The sequence below is a fragment of the Heteronotia binoei genome, chromosome 20 (assembly GCF_032191835.1).
Source record: "Heteronotia binoei isolate CCM8104 ecotype False Entrance Well chromosome 20, APGP_CSIRO_Hbin_v1, whole genome shotgun sequence".
NCBI classification, from domain to species: domain Eukaryota; kingdom Metazoa; phylum Chordata; class Lepidosauria; order Squamata; family Gekkonidae; genus Heteronotia; species Heteronotia binoei.
The window spans coordinates 12,093,919-12,115,993 of record NC_083242.1 but is presented as its reverse complement, the minus strand read 5'-3'; the positions used below and the strand labels follow the sequence as shown (position 1 = coordinate 12,115,993).

Sequence of the window (22,075 nt, the reverse complement as noted above, 5' to 3'; positions counted from 1 at the left end):
GTAGCTGTGTTGGTCTTTAGCAGCAGCACAAAGTCTGAGTCCAGGGGCTCCTTTAAGACCAACAAAGTTAATTTTGGATGCGAGCTTTCGTGTGCATGCACACTTCTTCAGGGACAGCCAGTCTGGTGTAGTGGTTAAGTGTGCGGACTCTTATCTGGGAGAACCGGGTTTGATTCCCCACTCCTCCACTTGTACCTGCTGGAATGGCCTTGGGACAGTCATAGCCCTGGCAGAAGTTGTCCTTGAAAGGGCAGCTGCTGTGAGAGCCCTCTCCAGCCCCACCCACCTCACAGGGTGTCTGTTGTGGGGGAGGAAGGTAAAGGAGATTGTGAGCCGCTCTGAGACTCTTCGGAGTGGAGGGCGGGATATAAATCCAATATCTTCTTCACCTACATTTTTTTATTTAGAATTTATATCTTGCCCTTCCCACAAGTGGCTCAGGGCGGCTTCCAACAATTGATCCAACATAAAAATTAAACGATATTTAAACATGTAAACAATTAAACATTTATCAAAGATTTCAGGTTTTCACTGCTGGAAACATCATTAGGGTTTGTAGAAACTTTCGGGATCAAGTGCCGTGTTCTACTGGAGAAAGTTTTCCTTCCAGATGTTTCGTTCTCAGCTGCGGAGAACATCCTCAGTGGCGTTGCAGCCGGAGCAGGCGCTCAGACCTTCTTGGCTGCTGTGCATTGAGTGGGGCCAGGGCTGCTGGAGAGCTGCTATTTGTAGGCTGGAGGGGGTGTGATGAAAGGGCAATTGGTTTGTGGATATGCCCATTGTTTGGTGGGGCTTCCTGGAAGGGTAGTGATAAGGAAACTGGCTGTTGAATGTGACCATTGTTCTGTGTTAATTGCTGGGAAGGTTGGAAGGGGTTTGAAGATAAGGAAGATGGTTGTTGACTGTGCTGATTGTTCTGTGGAATTTGCTGGTTGTTCTGAGACTTTCTGCAACTTATAGTCTGTAGGGTGTTTTGCAGAGCTGGGTACCAAGATTGGTGGATGAAAATGCCTTCTTCCTTTCTGTTAAAATTGTGCTGCACACCAGCACAATTTAAGACTAACGAAGTTTAATTCTAGATATAAACCTTCATGTGCATGCACACTTCCTCAGCCATTGTGTGCCTGAACATGAAAACTCATACCTTGAATAAACTTTTGTTGGTCTTAAAGGTGCCACTGGACTCTAAATATGTCTGTTACACATACACGCACATACATACACACAGGGTTTTGTGGGGGTTTTTTAGAAAAAGCCCAGCAGGAACCTATTTGCATATTAGGCCACACCGTAATTGTTTCACACAGGGCTTTTTTGCAGGAACAAACCAGCAGGAACTAATTTGCCTATTAGGCCACGCCCCCTGACACCAAGGCAGCCAGAACTACATTCCTGTGTGTTCCTGCTCCAAAATAAAAGCCCTGCATATACCTCCAACTCTGCCCTTTCACCAGGCCAAAGACTAAGCTTCCCAACCCTCCCGGCCTGGCGGGGGACCGCAGGATTTCCACCCTCTTCCCCCGCTCCCCAAAAAAACGGAAGCGGGGAGAGGGGGGGAAAACGGTGCTGGGGAGAATGGCGAACCACCCCATCCCGGAGCGGGAGAGGCCGCCGCGCCGCTGCTGCCCCCTCCCTGCCCACCGCAGCTGCTCCTCCGAGATGGGCCCAGGCTGAGCCCATCTCGGAGGAGCAGCCAAGAGGCGGCAGCAGCGCAGGCAAAACCACAGAAGGGGAGGGCAGAGACAGGCCAGGAGCATGGCGAGCCGCGAATCCGGGCCCTTCTAGGACCCGGACTCGCGGCTCGCCACACCCCCGGCCCACCTCCACCCCAGAGGCAGAGCAGGCGAGGCTGCCGTGCCGCTGCCACCCCCCCCGCCCCACTGCAGCTGCTCCTCCGAGATGGGCTCAGCCTGAGCCCATCTCGGAGGAGCAGCCACGGCAAGCGGAGAAGAGGCGGCAGCCGTGCAGCGGCGTCACCTGCTCTGAGACGGGGCGGCTCGCCACGCTCCCCGGAGCCGTTTCCCCCCCTCCCCCTAGCTCCACCCCAGTGTCTCCTGGCTCCACCCCCAAAGTCCCCAGATATTTCTGGGATTGGACTTGGCAACCCTACCAAAGACTCAGCTCTGGCAGACTTTTTAGAGGGTGGCTTGCCATTGCCTTCCCCAATCATCTACACTCTGGGTTAGCCTAGCAGAGGTCTATTTCTCCCAGAGTGGATTCTCTGTTTTTCTGTCAGGGGATTTTAATGACAGCTAGAAATTTCCTAAAAGAAGTAAAAGGGGGTGGGGAAGGGCTGAGGGCAGTAACTCTGCCAACAGTGACTGTTAAATCCGATTTCTGCTGGCTTACAACTTCCAAGAGCTTACTGGGCCTCGGCCAAGCCAAATGGCTTGACCTCTTGGCCAGTCCCGAATGGCTGAGGAGGACTGGAGTCGCAAGCATGTCCCTTGACCGATGCCTTTGAAAGCACAACAGGCCGCGTTCCCCCAACAGGGGTTCAGATCCCTTTCTGTGTTTCAGTGCACCCCCATATGAACATATGAAGCTGCCTTCTACTAAATCAGACTCTCAGTACATCAAAGTCAGTATTGTCTACTCAGACCAGAAGTGGCTCTCCAGGGTCTCAAGCAGAGGTTTTTCATGCTTACTTGCCTAGACCTCTTTTAGTTGGACATGCCAGGGACTGAACCTGGGACCTTCTGCTTACCAAGCAGAGGCTCTACCACTGAGCCACCGTCCCTCCCCTAGAGATATGAACATATGAAGCTGCCTTATACTGAATCAGACCCTCGGTCCATCAAAATCAGAATTGTCTACTCAGACTGGCAGCAGCTCTCCAGGGTCTCAAGCAGATGTTTTTTACGCCTATTTGCCTGGACACCTGTTTTTAGTTGGAGATGCTGGGGACTGAACCTGGGACCTTCTGCTTACCAAGCAGGTGCTCTACCACTGAGCCTCCCTCTGGAGAACCCTTCATTTCAAGTAACTCTTACAGATGCAGTGCTGTGTAGGGATTAGAATGGGGTGTCAAGCACCTGGCCCACGGGCCTGATCCAGCTCGCCCAATGTTTTGATCAGGCTCGCGGGGCTCTTTTCTCCCCCCTCCTCTTCCTCCTGTACTTACCCTTTGAAGCTCCCAGGCTTTTACAGCTCCCAGGCTGAGACTCTTTCAGTTTCAGCCTTTGAAGCTTGCAGGTTGAGTCCTAGGCTCTTCCTGCCTTTCTTTGCTGGCTGCTGCAAGGAAAATGTGGGGTGGATTTTAAGATCCATTCCACATTTTCCTTGCAGCTTTGTCTGTACTCTGCAGTGGTTTCAAATGGAGTGGAGAGGGTTACATTTTCAGCTTTCCTATAGCTAGCTGAAACTCATGCTTCCTGGAGTTGTGTCCTTGCAAACAAGGGCTGATGCTTCTCTCCCCTGAATGGACCTAACCTAGTGAATACTCTAATGTGGGAACTCACAGCCAAAGGGGGATATTATACTGGAAAGGTTTTGCCAAGCTGAGTAGACTGGTGGGGAGAAGTTTACAATGCCATTTCATTGTTTCCACAGAGGCACAGCCTTGTGCTTTTTCTTGGTGTTTTATTTTAAAAACTGCATTGCCAAATTCCAATAGTCCCCCACCTTTCCAACCACTGGAAGAGTTTCAAGCATGTTTTGTATTTTAAGTTTTAAAAAATATCTTTAATTGGGTTTGTCTGTGTCCATTATAAAGTTTATATCTCCACTACCTGGCATTATATTTTATGACACTCATGGCCTGGCCCCACAAAGACCCATTTGTGTCAGATCCAGCCCTCCTAACAAATGAGTTTGACACCCCTGGGTCAGAGGGTCGGACCAAGGTCAAGGAGACCCAACTCTAACATGAAAGCTCCCTTGGGTGACCTTGGCTCAGTCACATACACTCACAGTCTAACTCCCCTAAGAAGTTTATTGTGAGGGAAGAACGATATATGCTGATTTGAAACTCCATTGGGGAGGAGGAGGAGGAGGAGAAAGAAGAAGAAGAAGACGACAAGGGGGAGGAGTTGGATTTATACCCACCCTTCACTCAGAGTCCCAGAGTGACTTCCAATCTCCTTCCCTTCCTCACCCCACAACAGACACCCTGTGAGGTAGGTGGGGCTGAGAGAGAACTGCGAGAACTGTGACTGGCCCAAGGTCACACAGTTGTCTGCATGTGGAGGAGTGGGGAATTGAACCCGGTTCACCAGATCAGAGTCCACCACTTTTAAGAAGAAGAGTTGGTTTTTATACCCTGCCCTTTACGCAGAGTCTCAGAGTCGCTTACAATCTCCTTCCCTTCTTCTTCCCACAACGGACACCCTGTGAGGTGGGTGAGGCTGAGAGAGCTCTCCCAGAAGAGAGAGCTATGGCTTTCAAGGACAGCTCTGCGAGAGCTATGGCTGACCCAAGGCCATCTCAGCACCTGCAAGTGGAGGAGTGGGGAATCAAACCTGGCTCTCCCAGATAAGAGTCCGCGCACTTAACCACTACACCAAACTGGCTCTTGGTGGACTCTAATCTGAAGAGCCAAGTCTGATTCCCCACTCCTCCTCCACATGCCGCCAGCTGGGTGACCCTGAGCCAGTCTAAAGTTCTCTCAGAGCTCTCTCAGCCCCACCTGCCTCACAGGATGTGAGGGCAGCATCCAAGGAGAAAAAATATAAATATATATATATATATATATATATATATATATATATATATATATATATATATATATATATATATATATATATATATATATATATATATAAGGCCATGGCTACTTACCAAAAGTTCTGACCATGTTTCTGGCAATCCCTAGAACTACCCTTGTCACTTCCTGGTAGTTCTAGGAATCGTTAGGTACTCTATGGTCCAAACTTTTGGCATCTGATTTTTCTTTTTGCTTTTGTTCCCCAGAAGGATTGTGCTGTCCCCCCTTTGGCCCCAGTTTCTGCTTCCCAATCAACTGAACGTATCACCCAAGTGGACAAAACTGTTCAGTGGAGAGTAGAAATCTGGTCGATGACTTGGCTGAACCCAGACCCCGTCCTGGCTGGCCCAGTAGAATTTGGCCAAAGGACAGCTGGATAGGAAACACTGGCGAAAACTCACTCGAATGTTCGCTCTCACGGTCTCGTGCTGCTGGAGGAACCAACGCTCTGTTTCCTTATCTAGAGGAAAGGAAGCTTCTGTATTTATTTTGCAAAGCAGAACCGGCTGGGGGGGGGGGGGAAATCCCCCATGAGTTTTGACACTTGATGGAGCTCCCATCGCTGACACCGTGCACACCCCTCCTGCCGCTGGAAAGATAAACACAGACCCTTTCCTGAGCATAACGGAGTCCCTTCTGAAACTCTTTCAGTTAACGGCCTCTCCCTTCCACCTGCCTGGAAATGTAAAACTTAGCTAGTGCAAAACACTGGCACAGCTAGCATCAAGGCTGGCTCTGCCACTGGGCAAAATTGGGAGATTGCACAGGGCGCCAGCAAAGCCCTGCTTAACGCAAGTTCTGTGAGCCTTGACTCCATTCTGGTTCATGTGTCTAGCTCTCTGTGTCTAGGTCCCCGAGATGCAGGGCTTTTTTGGTAGCAGGAACTCATTTGCATATTAGGCCACACCTCCCTGATGTAGCCAATCCTCCAAGAGTTTACAGTAGGCCCTGTAAGAAGAGCCCCGTAAGCTCTTGGAGGATTGGCTATGTAAGAGGGGTGTGGTCTAATATGCAAAGGAGCCCCTGCTACAATCAAAAGCCCTGCTGAGATGGCACCTTTGCCATCCGTGCGGCATTATTAGACCTCGGATCCAGGAAAGCCAAAACCCAGTGGATTCCGGGGGCAGAACAAGAGTTCATGTACCATCCACCCACGTCGCCCATTCACACCACTTCAAGCAAGAGCACTTGACATTTCACGTCTGCAGGATACAACCAGGCAATTTCAGGAGAAAGGGGGCAGGGCTCGAGAAAGAACTGGAACACCATAAAAATAACTCGATCGTTGCCATCTGCTTCCGTCTCGGTAATGCAAATGCTTTAGCTCGGCGGGAAGGTTCGAGCCCCAGTTTCACATTTTGACATTTCCAGGCTTAAAAAAGATCTCAGGTAGCTGGGCTGGAAAACGTTGCTGCTTGAGACTTGAGTGGGCCTCTACAGAACGCTCCAGCGCAAGGGTTGGCCAAACAGCGGCTCGGGAGCCACATGTGGAGCCAGTTTGGTGTAGTGGTTAAGTGTGCAGACTCTTATCTGGGAGAACCGGGTTTGATTCCCCACTCCTCCGCTTGCACCTGCTGGAATGGCCTTGGGTCAGCCATAGCTCTGGCAGAGGTTGTCCTTGAAAGGGCAGCTGCTGTGAGAGCCCTCTCCAGCCCCACCCACCTCACAGGGTGTCTGTTGTGGGGGAGGAAGGGAAAGGAGATTGTGAGCCGCTCTGAGACTTTTCGGAGTGGAGGGCGGGATATAAATCCAATATCTTCTTCTTCTTCTTCTTCTTCTTCTTCTTCTTCTTCTTCTTCTTCTTCTTCTTCTTCTTCTTCTTCTTCTTCTTCTCCACTCATACTGTGTGGCTCTCGAAGCTCCCATTGCCCCATCAGCCAGAAGGCATTTATCTCTTTAAATCACTTCTCCAAGCCAAGCCAGTCGGCAGCTTGGAGAATACATTTAAACTTATTGTTGCTTTCCTTCCACCTCTCCCTCCCTCCCCATCTATTTGCCTTCCTTCGTCTTGCAGCTCTCAAACCTCTGACATTCATGTCTTGTGGCTCTCAAACATCTGATATTTATTCTATGTGGTTCTTGCGTTAAGCAAGTTTGCCTCCCCCCCCACCGGTCCACACTGAGGCCAAGGCCATCCCCATTACTGCTTACCAGCAACTGGTATTCAGAGATATGCTACTTCTGAACATGGAAGTTCTATTTAGAAGAAGAAGAATTGCAGATTTATACCCTGCCATTCTCTCTGAATCAGAGAGCAGTTTACAATCTCCTATATCTTCTTCCCCCACAACAGACACCTTGCGTGGTAGGTGGGGCAGATGGAGCTCACCCAGAAGCTGCCCTTTCAAGGACAACTCCTGCGATAGCTATGGCTGACCCAAGGCCATTCCAGCAGATGCAAGTGGAGGAGAAGGGAATCATACCCAGTTGTCCCAGATAAAGAGTCCACACACTTAACCACTACTTAACCACAGCTCTCTTTAGCTGTCTTGGCTAACAGCCATTACTGAATCTATTGAGCCAGTTTGGTGTAGGGGTTAAGTGTGCGGACTCTTATCTGAGAGAACCGGGTTTGATTCCCCACTCCTCCACTTGCACCTGCTAGCATGACCTTGGGTCAGCCATAGCTCTGGCAGAGGTTGTCTTTGAAAGGGCAGCTGCTGTGAGAGTCCTCACAAAGTGTCTGTTATGGGGGAGGAAGGTAAAGGAGATTGTGAGCCGCTCTGAGACTCTTCGGAGTGGAGGGCGGGATATAAATCCAATATCTTCATCTACCTCACAGGGTGTCTGTTGTGGGGGAGGAAGGTAAAGGAGATTGTGACCGCTCTGACTCTTCGGAGTGGAGGGCAGGATATAAATCTAATATCTTCATCTACCTCACAGGGTGTCTGTTGTGGGGGGGGGGGAGGTAAAGGAGATTGTGAGCTGCTCTGTGACTCTTCGGAGTGGAGGGCGGGATCTAAAACCAATATCTTCATCTACCTCACAGGGTGTCTGTTGTGGGGGAGGAAGGTAAAGGAGATTGTGACCGCTCTGACTCTTCGGAGTGGAGGGCAGGATATAAATCTAATATCTTCATCTACCTCACAGGGTGTCTGTTGTGGGGGGGGGGGAGGTAAAGGAGATTGTGAGCTGCTCTGAGACTCTTCGAAGTGGAGGGCGGGATATAAATCCAATATCTTCATCTACCTCACAGGGTGTCTGTTGTGGGGGGGGGGGGGGGAAAGGAGATTGTGAGCCGCTCTGAGACTCTTTGGAGTGGAGGGCGGTATATAGAACCAATATCTTCATCTACCTCACAGGGTTTCTGTTGTTGGGGGGGGGGAGGGAAAGGAGATTGTGAGCTGCTCTGAGACTCTTTGGAGTGGAGGGCGGGATATAAATCCAATATCTTCATCTACCTCACAGGGTGTCTGTTGTGGGGGGGGGGAGGGAAAGGAGATTGTGAGCTGCTCTGAGACTCTTTGGAGTGGAGGGCGGGATATAAATCCAGTATCTTCATCTACCTCACAGGGTGTCTGTTGTGGGGGGGGGGGGGAGGGAAAGGAGATTGTGAGCCGCTCTGAGACTCTTTGGAGTGGAGGGCGGGATATAAATCCAATATCTTCATCTAGCTCACAGGGTGTCTGTTGTGGGGGGGCGGAGGGAAAGGAGATTGTGAGCTGCTCTGAGACTCTTTGGAGTGGAGGGCGGGATATAAATCCAATATCTTCATCTACCTCACAGGGTGTCTGTTGTGGGGGGGGGGGAAGGAGATTGTGAGCCGCTCTGAGACTCTTTGGAGTGGAGGGCGGGATATAAATCCAATATCTTCATCTACCTCACAGGGTGTCTGTTGTGGGGGAGGAAGGTAAAGGAGATTGTGAGCCGCTCTGAGACTCTTCGGAGTGGAGGGCGGGATATAAATCCAATATCTTCATCTACCTCACAGGGTGTCTGTTGTGGGGGGGGGGGAGGGAAAGGAGATTGTGAGCCGCTCTGAGACTCTTTGGAGTGGAGGGCAGGATATAAAACCAATATCTTCATCTACCTCACAGGGTTTCTGTTGTGGGGGGGGGGGGGGAGGGAAAGGAGATTGTGAGCTGCTCTGAGACTCTTTGGAGTGGAGGGCGGGATATAAATCCAATATCTTCATCTACCTCACAGGGTTTCTGTTGTGGGGGGGGGGGAGGGAAAGGAGATTGTGAGCTGCTCTGAGACTCTTTGGAGTGGAGGGCGGGATATAAATCCAATATCTTCATCTACCTCACAGGGTGTCTGTTGTGGGGGGGGGGGGGAGGGAAAGGAGATTGTGAGCCGCTCTGAGACTCTTTGGAGTGGAGGGCGGGATATAAATCCAATATCTTCATCTACCTCACAGGGTGTCTGTTGTGGGGGAGGAAGGTAAAGGAGATTGTGAGCCGCTCTGAGACTCTTCGGAGTGGAGGGCGGGATATAAATCCAATATCTTCATCTACCTCACAGGGTGTCTGTTGTGGGGGGGGGGAGGGAAAGGAGATTGTGAGCCGCTCTGAGACTCTTTGGAGTGGAGGGCGGGATATAAAACCAATATCTTCATCTACCTCACAGGGTTTCTGTTGTGGGGGGGGGAGGGAAAGGAGATTGTGAGCTGCTCTGAGACTCTTTGGAGTGGAGGGCGGGATATAAATCCAATATCTTCATCTACCTCACAGGGTGTCTGTTGTGGGGGGGGGGGAGGGAAAGGAGATTGTGAGCCGCTCTGAGACTCTTTGGAGTGGGGGGCGGGATATAAATCCAATATCTTCATCTAGCTCACAGGGTGTCTGTTATGGGGGGGCGGAGGGAAAGGAGATTGTGAGCTGCTCTGAGACTCTTTGGAGTGGAGGGCGGGATATAAATCTAATATCTTCATCTACCTCACAGGGTGTCTGTTGTGGGGGAGGAAGGCAAAGGAGATTGTGACCGCTCTGAGACTCTTCGGAGTGGAGGGCGGGATATAAATCCAATATCTTCATCTATCTCACAGGGTGTCTGTTGGGGGGTGGGGAGGCAAAGGAGATTGTGACCGCTCTGAGACTCTTCGGAGTGGAGGGCGGGATATAAATCCAATATCTTCATCTATCTCACAGGGTGTCTGTTGGGGGGGGGGAGGGAAAGGAGATTGTGAGCCGCTCTGAGACTCTTTGGAGTGGAGGGCGGGATATAAAACCAATATCTTCATCTACCTCACAGAGTTTCTGTTGTGGGGGGGGGGAAGGAAAGGAGATTGTGAGCCGCTCTGAGACTCTTTGGAGTGGAGGGCGGGATATAAATCCAATATCTTCATCTACCTCACAGGGTGTCTGTTGTTGGAGGGGGGGGGGAAAGGAGATTGTGAGCCGCTCTGAGACTCTTTGGAGTGGAGGGCGGGATATAAATCCAATATCTTCATCTACCTCACAGGGTGTCTGTTGTGGGGGGGGGGGGGAAGGAGATTGTGAGCCGCTCTGAGACTCTTCGGAGTGGAGGGCGGGATATAAATCCAATATCTTCTTCTTCTTCTTGTCCACAGGGCTGATTTGATCCCCTTTCAAAGCCAGCAGGTGGGTTCCTCAAATGGTGTGGTTCCTTTCTTCCTGCCCTGAATCCACTACCCATCAGCAGATGACCCAGAATTTTAGGACCACAGGAGGGAGGAGAAGTTTCCTGTGCTTTCTCCACGCTGCATCTAATTTTAACCTCAGTCCTGTCCTCTTTACGTGAAAGAAACAGAATACGACAGCAGCTTCTTCTTCCAAATCATGTATCGCACAAAATGTATTTCTTGGCTTGGGTTCGTGCACGCCCAGAGCGCCAAACTCCCAAGATCTTCACATGCCCGGACTCTGAGCGGTTCGCGGCTGTTTCTCTGCCTGGCCTCCCACGCGCCTGGAGCCAGGCAAGGCGATTATAAACTCCTTCCTCTACCGCTGAGCTGGGAACGCTGGACACGACCCTCTCTGCGGGACCTCGCTTCATGCCACTTCACTCTCCACGTGAAACTCTGCCAGCCGCCCCCCCCCCCCACCGTCAATGCAACAGAGGGCACTGAGAACCCGCAGAAGGAAAGAAAGAACCCACATGTGTGTGTGTGTGTGTGAAATTTGAAGGGGTGTGTGCAATTTGCTTCTAAACTGGAAATGCTTTCCAGAACTCTGCATTTTGCCCTGACCTGGGTAGCCCAAGCAAGCCCGATCTCATCAGATCTCGGAAGCTGAGCAGGGGTGACTCTGGCAAGTACTTGGATACCCCAGTTTGGAGGCTCTCCCCCCACTCCAGGGGGAACAGAAAGTGGGGGAGGGAGGGAAATGTCTGCCGGGCACTCTATTATTCCCTACGGAGATCGATTCGCATAGGGTATAATGGAGAATTGATCCATGGGTATCTGGGGCTCTGTCTCACACAGTGGCCAAACAGTTCCTCTGGAAGGACAACAACAGCAGCTGGAAGAGATCCCTCCCCCAAGGGGGTGGTGAGTCTGTCAGCATTAGACTCGAGGAAGGGAATGTTTAGTTGAGGGGTGTCAAATATGTGGCCCGGGGGCCGAATCAGGCCCTCGGAGGGCTCCTATCAGGCCCCTGAGCAACTGGCTGTCATCTGCTTCCTTCTCCCTCTCTCTTGCTTCCTTCTGCATCGCAGCTTGCTTTGCCAGGCTCTCTCAATTGCACAGCAGAGCTACAGAGCCAAGCCTCTCTTCCTTCTATTGACTGAGGCTCCTCCTCCCCAGTCCCCTGGGGAGAAAAGGAAAGAGCCAGAGCTTCCTTTGCCCAGTTTCCTGGATCCCATGGGAGAAATACAAAGAAAGCATCTTTAAGACCAATGAGCGCTAACGTTTTAAGGATTCTTTGTTTTGTTTTGTTTTAAAAAAAATATTTGTGTTTGTGTGTGTTCTTTATAAAATTTATATCTCTGCTACCTAATCTTAAATAGGTACACACGTGGCCCGGCCCAACCCAGCATGACCCGGCCTAACAAGATCTCATTTATGTCAGGTCCAGCCCTCATAACAAATGAGTTTTACACCCCTGCCCTAGAGCTATTTCAAATTTGGAAATTGGTACAGGGGCAGGTATCTATCCCCTCCCTCCTATCTACAGTCTAAAACGCAACCAGCCCTGCACCCAATAAGTGCATTGAAGGAAAAAAAAAAGGCTGGGAGGTCTAATCTGGCGCCAATTTATTTTTACTTTGTACTTCATTTATACCTCACCTTTCTCGCCAATAGAGGCCCAAAGGGGTTCGCATCATTCTCGCCTCCTCCATTTTATCCTCACAACAACCGTTCTGCGCCTAAGCCAGGGTGGCCTGGGAAGAGAGATCCCTCTGCCAACCTTCGATGGGGCACCTTTAGTGCCAGCTTCGAAGGTCAAGAGCTTAGGGGTACTCCTGGAGTCTTCATTATCTATGGAGCCACTGCCAAATCTGCATTTTACCACCTTAGGCAGATAAGGCAATTGGCTCCACACCTAGAGCGCAATGACTTGACCACAGTAATTCATGCAACGGTCACCTCGAGAATAGACTACTGCAATGCCCTCAACATGGGGCTGCCCTTGACTCGGACCCAGAAGCTGCAACTGGTGCAGAATGCTGTAGCCAGGTTGGTACTGGAGCTGCCTTTACGGGTGCACATCCAACCTGCGCTGGAGATGCTGAATTGGCTGCCTGTGGTGTTCCAAGCCGAGTTCAAGGTGCTGGTCATGACCTTCAAAGCCTTTATGGCCTGGGACCTGTCTACCTCTGGGACCGCCTTTCCCCACACGAGCCCCAGAGAGCACTACGATCAAGTTCCCAGAATCTTTTAAAGATCCGTGGACCAAAGGACGCTCGTCCATCCACCACAAGGGCAAAAGCTTTCTCAGTGACCGCTCCTGCAATCTGGAATGCCCTCCCTGAAGAGGTCAGGGCCTTGCGGCACTTGCCACAATTCCGCAGGGCCTGCAAGCCACACCTGTTCAGACAGGTTTTTAATGTCTAACCGGAGTCATTTTGACATCTGACAGCAGCGCTTAGTATCCACCACCCCCACGGAACAACTTTTCTTCCGAACCAGACAGAAAATAATGCGCTTAAAACAACAAAGAATTTTTCAACAAGCGCCATCTTGGAACCACAAACTCCATTTAATTTATATTGTTATATTCCTAATAATGTTTTATTGTAATAGTGTTAACACTGTCGTTTTACTGTTGTGTTAATTGTTGTTAGCCGCCCCGAACCCTGTAGGGAATTCTGTTTGAAATTCTGTTTCTTTAACTCAAACAGTTCGATGGATCGCTGGATCAAATAATCATTGAGCAGCATAAGAACATAGGAGAAGCCATGTTGGATCAGGCCAATGGCCCATCCAGTCCAACACTCTGTGTCACATAAGAACATGAGATAAGCCATGTTGGATCAGGCCAGTGGCCCATCCAGTCCAACACTCTGTGTCACATAAGAACATGAGATAAGCCATGTCGGATCAGGCCAGTGGCCCATCCAATCCAACACTCTGTGTCACATAAGAACATGAGATAAGCCATGTCGGATCAGGCCAGTGGCCCATCCAGTCCAACACTCTGTGTCACATAAGAACATGAGATAAGCCATGTCGGATCAGGCCAGTGGCCCATCCAGTCCAACACTCTGTGTCACATAAGAACATGAGATAAGCCATGTCGGATCAGGCCAGTGGCCCATCCAGTCCAACACTCTGTGTCACATAAGAACATGAGATAAGCCATGTCGGATCAGGCCAGTGGCCCATCCAGTCCAACACTCTGTGTCACATAAGAACATGAGATAAGCCATGTCGGATCAGGCCAGTGGCCCATCCAGTCCAACACTCTGTGTCACATAAGAACATGAGATAAGCCATGTCGGATCAGGCCAGTGGCCCATCCAGTCCAACACTCTGTGTCACATAAGAACATGAGATAAGCCATGTTGGATCAGGCCAGTGGCCCATCCAGTCCAACACTCTGTGTCACATAAGAACATAAGAGAAGCCATGTTGGATCAGGCCAATGGCCCATCCAGTCCAACACTCTGTGTCACACAGTGGCAAAAAATTTTTTTATATATATACACACACACACACACACATATATATATATATATATATATATACACACTGTGGCTAATAGCCACTGATGGACCTCTGCTCCATATTTTTATCTAACCCCCTCTTGAAGCTGTCTATGCTTGTAGCCGCCACCACCTCCTGTGGCAATGAATTCCACATGTTAATCACCCTTTGGGTGAAGAAGGACTACCTTTTATCCGTTTTAACCTGACAGCTCAGCAATTTCATCGAATGCCCACGAGTTCTGCATTCGACATGAAAGCAAAAAACCATATTTATTACTACAGAGAAAGGGTACTGGGAGGTGAAACAACAAACTCTAAGAACTACATCCTAACACATTGAAAACCTCATGCTTAATGGAGGATACTTTCTCCTTCTCCTGGACCTCTCTGCCTGAACAAAGGAAGTCACCTGATCAACTGACCAAACAAATAAACCAGTTTCCCCGCTTCTAGATCTTGATTGACAGCAGTCAGCATCTTCCTCCTAGGTCATGCAGACAATAGGGAATCAGGCACAGTGTTAACCCTATAATGAACAGATACATAATTCCAACAAGTCCAACTGGGGAGGGCAGGGTATAAATGCAAATAATAGATACATAAATAATAAACCCTGTGAGGTAGGTGAGGCTGAAAGAGCGTGACTGGTCCATGGTCACCCAGCAAGCTTCCGTGGCGAGTAGGGATTCAAACCCAGGTCTCCTAGATCCTACTTTGATGCTCTGAACATCGTATCGCAACTGTCCTGATGCACTGAGGGCAGTCCCCAGCAAATCTCTGTTATGCTTTTCTGCTTCTTCCTTGCCTTCTGGGAATGCCTTTTATTAAAAGGTAATTGTTTCATCTGTCGCTTTGGAGCTCGTTCGGCCGGCTGAAGCAATGAAAACGCACAGGAATCACATTTGTGGAGACTTCATTTCCTGAAAATGATCCTCCTCGTGGCCTAAGGAACTAGGAGGGAAGCCCGGGGCACTTGAACGCCAGAAAAACACGCAGCTGATGTTTTCATCCTGGGTATGGAAAGATGTCAGGGTTTGATCAGAGACCAAGGACCTCTTCGTGACCCCTGGGTGCGGACAGCTGCGGGGGCGGGGATACACACGGAAATGCTCCATGCGCAAATTCTTAGCAGGGGCAGGAAACTTCTCACATCACACCATCGCGGTGCTCCTTACTGGTTTAGAATAGAACCGGTTTTCCACCACCACCACCCCCCATGTGAACAAATTACAGATTCTGTGCCATGAAGATGCCAAGGCCTGAAGCAATGCCACCGTGCGCCCAGACGTTCAGGCAATGTGTCGCTGTTGGTTTCTGTCGCTGCGACTCTTAGCTGATGAGCAGCCATTAAGGCACATCTGTTGCCGTACGTGCCCCGATTTCGCTTTCTACACACATCAGCAAATGTCCCGAAAGCGACTGGTTGCAGGAATGACTGGGAGACTTGAGCTCTGAGCATCTTCAGTCTGCATGCTGGCATTCTATCGAAGCCAACTGCTCCAATGCAGCATGAGAAAGGCTGCTTGGTCCTAACAGTGTCCAATGAAACAGCTGGGTGGATTAAAGTGTAAACTCCCAAGCTGTGGACCAGGCTTGCTAGTACTGCTTTCTTTTGGCACACATCAAACAAAAATCTCCTTGGCCACCCAAGTTCATGCACATGGAGAGCCTTGCCTGTTGCATCTCTGTATGAGTTCCTGTTCGGCTTTTCCAAGGGCAAATCAATTTTGCAGTTTTTTACTGCAAAAGTGTGATTGCATCAGTTAATTACTTCTAATGCAAACATGCAACACAAGTACCTGTCTGTAGAGAAGTTCATTGAATCAAAGAGTTGGAAGGGACCTCCAGAGTCATCTAGTCCAACCCCTTGCACAATGTAGGAAGTTCACATAATACCTCCTGCACACATACATACATCCCCAGTGGCCCTTGCTCCATGCCCAGAAGATGGCAAAAACCTCCAGGATCCCTGGCCAAACAGGCTTGGAGAAAAATTGCTCCCTGACCCCAGAAGAGCCGTGCTGGATCAGACCAGTGATCCGCCTAGTCCAGCACCCTGTCTCACACAGTGGCCAACCAGTTCCTCTGGAGGGCCAATAAAAGTGCAGAGAGGCTGAGGCCTTCATAAGAACATCAGAAGAGCCCTGCTGGATCAGAGCAGTGGTCCATCTAGTTCAGCATCCTGTCTCACACAGTGGCCAACCAGTTCCTCTGGAGGGCCAACAAAAGGGCAGAGAGGCTGAAGCCTTCATAAGAATATCAGAAGAGCCCTGCTGGACCAGACTAGTGGTCCATCTAGTCCAGTATCCTGTCTCACACAGTGGCCAACCAGTTCTTCTGGAGGGACAACAACAGGGCAGAGAGTCTGAGGCCTTCATAAGAACATCAGAAGAGCCCTGCTGGACCAAACCAGTGGTCCATCTAGTCCAGCACCCTGTCTCACACAGTGGCCAACCAATTGCTCTGGAGGGCCAACAACAGGACAGAGAGGCTGAGGCCTTCATAAGAACATCAGAAGAGCCCTGTTGGACCAGACCAGTGGTCCATCTAGTCCAGCATCCTGTCTCATACAGTGGCCAACCAGTTCTTCTGGAGGGCCAACAACAGGGCAGAGAGGCCAAGGCCTTCATAAGAACATCAGAAGAGCCCTGCTGGATCAGGCCAGTGGTCCATCTAGTCCAGTATCCTGTCTCATAGCAGTCAGTTCCTCTGCCAGTCAGTTCCTCTGGAGGGCCAACAACAGGACACAGAGACTGAGGCCTTCATAAGAATATCAGAACAGCCCTGCTGGACAAGACCAGTGGTCCATCTAGTCCAGCATCCTGTCTCATACAGTGGCCAACCACTTCCTCTGGAGGGCCAACAACAGGGCAGAGAGGCTGAGGCCTTCTTAAGAACATCAGAAGAACACTTCTGGATCAGACCAGGGATCCATCTAGTCCACCATCCTGTCTTACACAGTGGCCAACCAGTTCCTTTGGAGGGCCAACAACAGGGTGCATAGGCTGAGGCCTTCCCCTGATGTTGCCTCCAGGTCTTGGGATTCAGAGGCTGGCTGCTTCTGAATGTGGAGGTTCCCCTCAGTCACCATGGCTAGTAGCCACTGATGGACTTATCCTCCATGAATCTATCTAATCCCCTTTGAAAGCTGTATCTTCCGATGCAGAGAAACAGAATTCCCTCAACCACTACATGCAGAAATAGAGAGGGAGGGGGTTATGTTTCTGAAGAAGTGTGTGTGCAGACAAAAGCTTATACCCAGAATTAAATTTTTGTTATCTTAAAGGTGCCACTGGACTCAAACTTCATTCTGATCATTAGCGTAACGCACTTTACATGGCTCTGAAGATTACTTGGGAGCTTCAACTGGTACAAAACACAAGCAGTGAGATTCCTGTCAGTTTGGTGCAATGGTTGAGTGCGCGGATTCCTATCTGGGAGAACCGGGTTTGATTCCCCACTCCTCCACTTGCACTTGCTGGAATGGCCTTGGGTCAGTCAGAGGTCTGGCAGAGGTTGTCCTTGAAAGGGCAGCTGTTGTAAGAGCTCTCTCAGCCCCACCCACCTCACAGAGTGTCTGTTGTGGGGGAGGAAGATAAAGGAGATTGTGAGCCGCTCTGAGACTCTGAGTGGAGGGTGGGATATAAATCCAATATCTTCTTCTCCTCCTCCTCCTTCAGGTGTCAGCTATGTGAAATGTACCACGCCAGGGCACTAGTTACCTACTCGCTTCTGGGTCCAAGCAAACGTACTGGTTATTATTGTCTGTAAAGCCCTTCGTGGCCCAGAGCCCTCAGACTTAGCGAACCACATCTCCTCCTAGTACACGGTGCCTGTCTGTATAGCAACAGCTATGTCACCTCTTTCTTTGTGGAAGGTCCCAAACCAGGGCCAGTCTTAGTCTGGAGAAGAAGGGGGGAGAAGATGAAGAGGTCCCCTTCCTCACCCTAGCAGGGAAGCCAGTGGTGGGGTGGCAATAATTCTGCAGCCTCTTCCTAGACCACATGTGGCTCTTGAAGCCCCCACTGACCCCATCGGCTGGCTTGGAGAAGTCATTTGTCTCTTTAAATCAGTGGCCCCAGTTTTGTGGAAGACAATTTTTCCACGGACCGGTGGAGTTGGGGGTGCTGGGGGTTTTGCTGCCCCCAAGCCCACACCCCCATCCCTGCCCCCTCATGGGGGTCTTTAAATAAGGAGGTGAAGGTCTCTGACTCACTCCGTGGCCCAGCTGCTAACGGGCCATGGACTGGTACCGGTCCGCGGCCCGGAGGTTGGGGACCCCTGCTTTAAATCACTTCTCCAAGTCAAGCCAGCCAGTGGCTTGGAAAACGTATTTAAAGTTAAAGTTGCTTTCTTTCCGCCTCTCCCTCCTCCATCTATTTGCCTGCCTTCCTTCCTTCCTCCCTCCCTTCCTCCCTCCCTCCCTGTCTTGTGACTCTCTGGTGTTTATTCTACGTGGCTCTTAATTTAAGCAAGTTTGGCCACCTCTGTCCTAGATGTTTCCTCAGGGCCCCAGAATCACTCAAACCACCACCATCTCAACCCTTGGAAAGGCCTGCCAGAGCAGCTACGGAGGACACCTTCCTTGGAGACATTTAGAAAAGCAGATGAGATGGTTCCTTTTCTTATATGCCCAGAGAAATGCTGATTGGCACTTTGGGGTCAGGAAACAATTTTCTCCAGGCCAGTTTGGCCAGGGATCCTGGAGGGTTTTTTTTGCCATCTTCTAGGCATGGAACAGGGGTCACTGGGCAGGGTGTGTGTGTGTGGAGGAGGTGTTTGTGAATTTCCAGCATTGTGCCAGGGGGTTGGACTAGATGGAGTTGGGAGGTCCCTTCCAACTCCATGCTTCTATGATTCAGAGGGCATTAAGGGGAGAGTGATCCATCTCAGCAGATTTAGCTACGCGTTTTTTAAAATCGGTGTCCATTTTTTATTTGTTAATGGGCTTACGAAGTTCTATGTTCTGCCAATTTGTGCTGCTAGCTGCACTGTGTCCAAGGAAACAAAGCGAAGATAATAAATACTTTCATTAAATAAATAAATAGGACAGTTTCGCCCTCTGCACTCTGAAAAGCTCTTTCCTTCTTTCTTACTGTGAAATCCAGGGCTTTTTTTTTGAGCAGGAACACACAAGAACGCAGTTCCGGGTGGCTTGGCGTCAGGGGGTGTGGCCTAATATGCAAATGAGTTCCTGCTGGGCTTTTTCTACAATAAAAGCTCTGATGAAATCAACAGACAAGACCAACAGTTTTCCTCCCATGAGAAGAGAAACTACAAAATGTAGAGGGGAGGGCGGGGAGTAGGGTTGCCAAGTCCAATTCAAGAAATATCTGGGGACTTTGAGGGTGAAGCCAGGAGACACTGGGGATGGAGCCAGGAGCAAGGCTGTAATGTGCATAATTGAACTCCAAAGGGAGTTCTGGCCATCACATTTAAAGGAACCGCACACCTTTTAAATGCCTTCCCTCCACTGGAAATAATGAAGGATAGGGGCACCTTCTTTGGGGGCTCATAGAATTGGATCCTTTGGTCCAATCTTTTTGAAATTTGGAGGGTGTTTTGGGGTGAGTCATCAGATGTGATGCTGCAAATTTGGTGTCTCTACCTCAAAAAAACAGCCCTCCCAAGGCCCCAGATAACCGTGGGTCAATTTTCCATTCTACCCTCTGGGAATTGGTCTCCATGGGGAATAATGGAACATTCCAGCAGACATTTCCCTCCTCCCCCGCACTTTCTGATGATCCTGAAGCGGGGGGAGGGCCTCCAAACCAGGGGATCCCCTGTCATCACCTGGGGGTTGGCAACCCTAGTGGGGAGCAGCCTTTGCAGGAAGTTTCTCAAGTGTAAAATCCACTGATCTTGGTTCAGGACCAGCGGCTGAGAATTTCAATCTACCAGGCTGAGAACTGAAGCTTCCTTCTACCGAATCAAAGCCCGGGCCTAACAAGTTCAGTCTTTCCTACTCGGACTGGCAGCAGCTCTCTAGGGTCGCCGAGATCTTTCACATCACCTGCTCTTGACCCTTTCAACTGGAGATGGTGGGGATTGAACCGGGGACCTTCTGAACAGGGCCAAGCAGACGCTCCGCTGCTGAGCCATGGCCCCTCCCAATTGGAACTCCCAGCCACTTTGAAAAACCAGCCACCTGAAGCCAAATTCCACGTTTACGCCAAGGATCAGATCTCTCAAATATGTACTTCGTTTTTTTTAAAAAAGAAACTGTTGCGAGGCTATCTGATTTGAACCCAAGCCACAGCACCGAAGCAAAGCCGTTTATTCCTTTCCCATCGTGGCGTTTCCCCAACAGAAACTGTCCCTCCCTCCCCCCAAGCTGATAGGAATCCCTGAAGAGATAAAGAACAGATATGATACAGACACCTGTCTCTTCCACCTTCCTCCACCTGCTCAGGGGCACCCAATTTCTGTTGGGTAAATGCACATGGGGAAAGGGTGGTGCTTTCCCCGGCTTTGGTTCCAATCCCTCTGCAGCCTCCTGACCTCGTGCAACGGCTGTTTTCAGGTCAGGACATTCAACCACAGATCCCAATCATAATGTGTAGATTGGCCCTGGAATGCTGAGAAAGACATCGCCAACATTTCAGATATAATTAAGAACATAAGAGAAGCCATGTTGGATCAGGCCAATGGCCCATCCAGGCCAACACTCTGTGTCACACAGTGGTCAAAGAACCCAAGTGCCATCAGGAGGTCCATCAGTGGGGCCAGGACAGTAGAGGCCCTCCCACTGTGCCCCCCCCCAAGCACCAAGAATAAAGAGCATCACTTGCCTCAGACAGAGAGTTCCATCAATACCCTGTGGCTAATAGCCACTGATGGACCTCTGCTCCAGATGTTGATCCAATCCCCTCTTGAAGCTGGCTATGCTGGCACCATCACCACCTCCTGTGGCAGTGAATTCCACGTGTTAATCACCCTTTGGGTGAAGAAGGACTTCCTTTTATCCGTTCTAACCCGACTGCTCAGCAATTTCATTGAACGTCCACGAGTTCTCGTATTGTGAGAAAGGGAGAAAAGGACTTCTTTCTCTACCTTACGGCTGCGAACACACACCCTAAATAATGCACTTTTAAATCCACTTTACTGGAGAAGAAAAAAACCCTTTCGTTTTTTACCTGCTGTGAGGGTGTCTTTGTCCTTGGCAGCCAATTCCTCTACCTCGGATCGCTTTCGGAGTTCAAACCGCCGGGAGAAGCCTTCGCGGGGCTTCCAGAGATCCTGGATCGAGAGAGGTTTCTCATTGTCTCGGAGCACCCTCAGGCCGTCCATCTGCCACTGCTTCTCGGAACTCACAAACCGTCCGATGACGTCGCAGAGGACATAATGGTCGGCGTTCACCTTGCTTAGTCCGTAACGCTCGAGGGCTTCCTTCACCAGCTCCTGGGCACTGGAGCTGGCTGTCGCCAGGACACTCTTGTAGTGGGTGCCCGCACAGATGTGGCACCCAAACACCTTGAGGACCCCCGGGGCGGAGATCTGGGTGGAGAGCTCGGCTGGATCATCTTTGGTCTCCACCGGGTAGGCGGCCACTGAGTTGCGGTCCTTGTAGCTCAGCGTCCGGTACAGGACCTGAGAAAATATCCTGCTCTGGCGCTTGAATTTGTTTTTGGAAGGCGGGGACATGGCTGGAGGCGAGCCATAAAACAGAGCCCGTGTGGACGTCATGAGTCGTAGCTGGAAAGACAACGAGAAAGAGGCGGATACAGAATTAGCACTTTTGGATGGCCCAAAAAGAAACAAAATGGCAACCTTCCAGTAAATCCAGGGCTTTTTTTTGTAGCAGGAACTCCTTTGCATATTAGGCCACACACCCTGATGCAGCCAATCCTCCAAGAGCTTACAGTGGGCCCTGGAAGAAGAGCCCTGTAAGCTCTTGGAAGATTGGCTACATAAGGGGTGTATGGCCTAATATGCAAAGGAGTTCCTGCTACAAAAAAAAGCCCCGAATCAATCAATCAATCAAACCATTAATGGCATACAGAGTGAACTAAGACAAAGTATATCGTTGTCAGAATTAGAGGAGAAAGAGTCATACAATTAAAATTTAAATATAACATTGAGTCATCACTGTGTCTTGTCTCAATGAATCTTTTAAGGCACACTGAAGAAACGAAGCAACCTTCTCAGTTATGCCAGGAAAAACATCATTCAAAATATATTGGACCTTAATATGATCAGGGAGTCTTGTCTTATTTTCAAGAAGAAGGTCAAGATACTTAAAACAAATATTTATATAAACAGAGCAAACCTTCCCCATAAGGGGGAACCTTGGGCAGACGTGGCTTCAAGATTGTAACT

General features: G+C 50.0%; 1 protein-coding gene across 1 annotated transcript in view; it reads right to left on the bottom strand.

Moving 5' to 3' along the window:
• RADIL (Rap associating with DIL domain) overlaps positions 1-21,447 on the bottom strand; it is an 86,365-nt gene extending 64,918 nt beyond the window's left edge. The window contains exon 1 of the mRNA XM_060260871.1: positions 20,893-21,447. Coding sequence (XP_060116854.1) covers positions 20,893-21,442 — 550 coding nt within the window. The 5' untranslated portion in view covers positions 21,443-21,447. The remainder of the gene's footprint in view (positions 1-20,892) is intronic.
• Between the last annotated feature and the right edge of the window lie 628 nt (positions 21,448-22,075).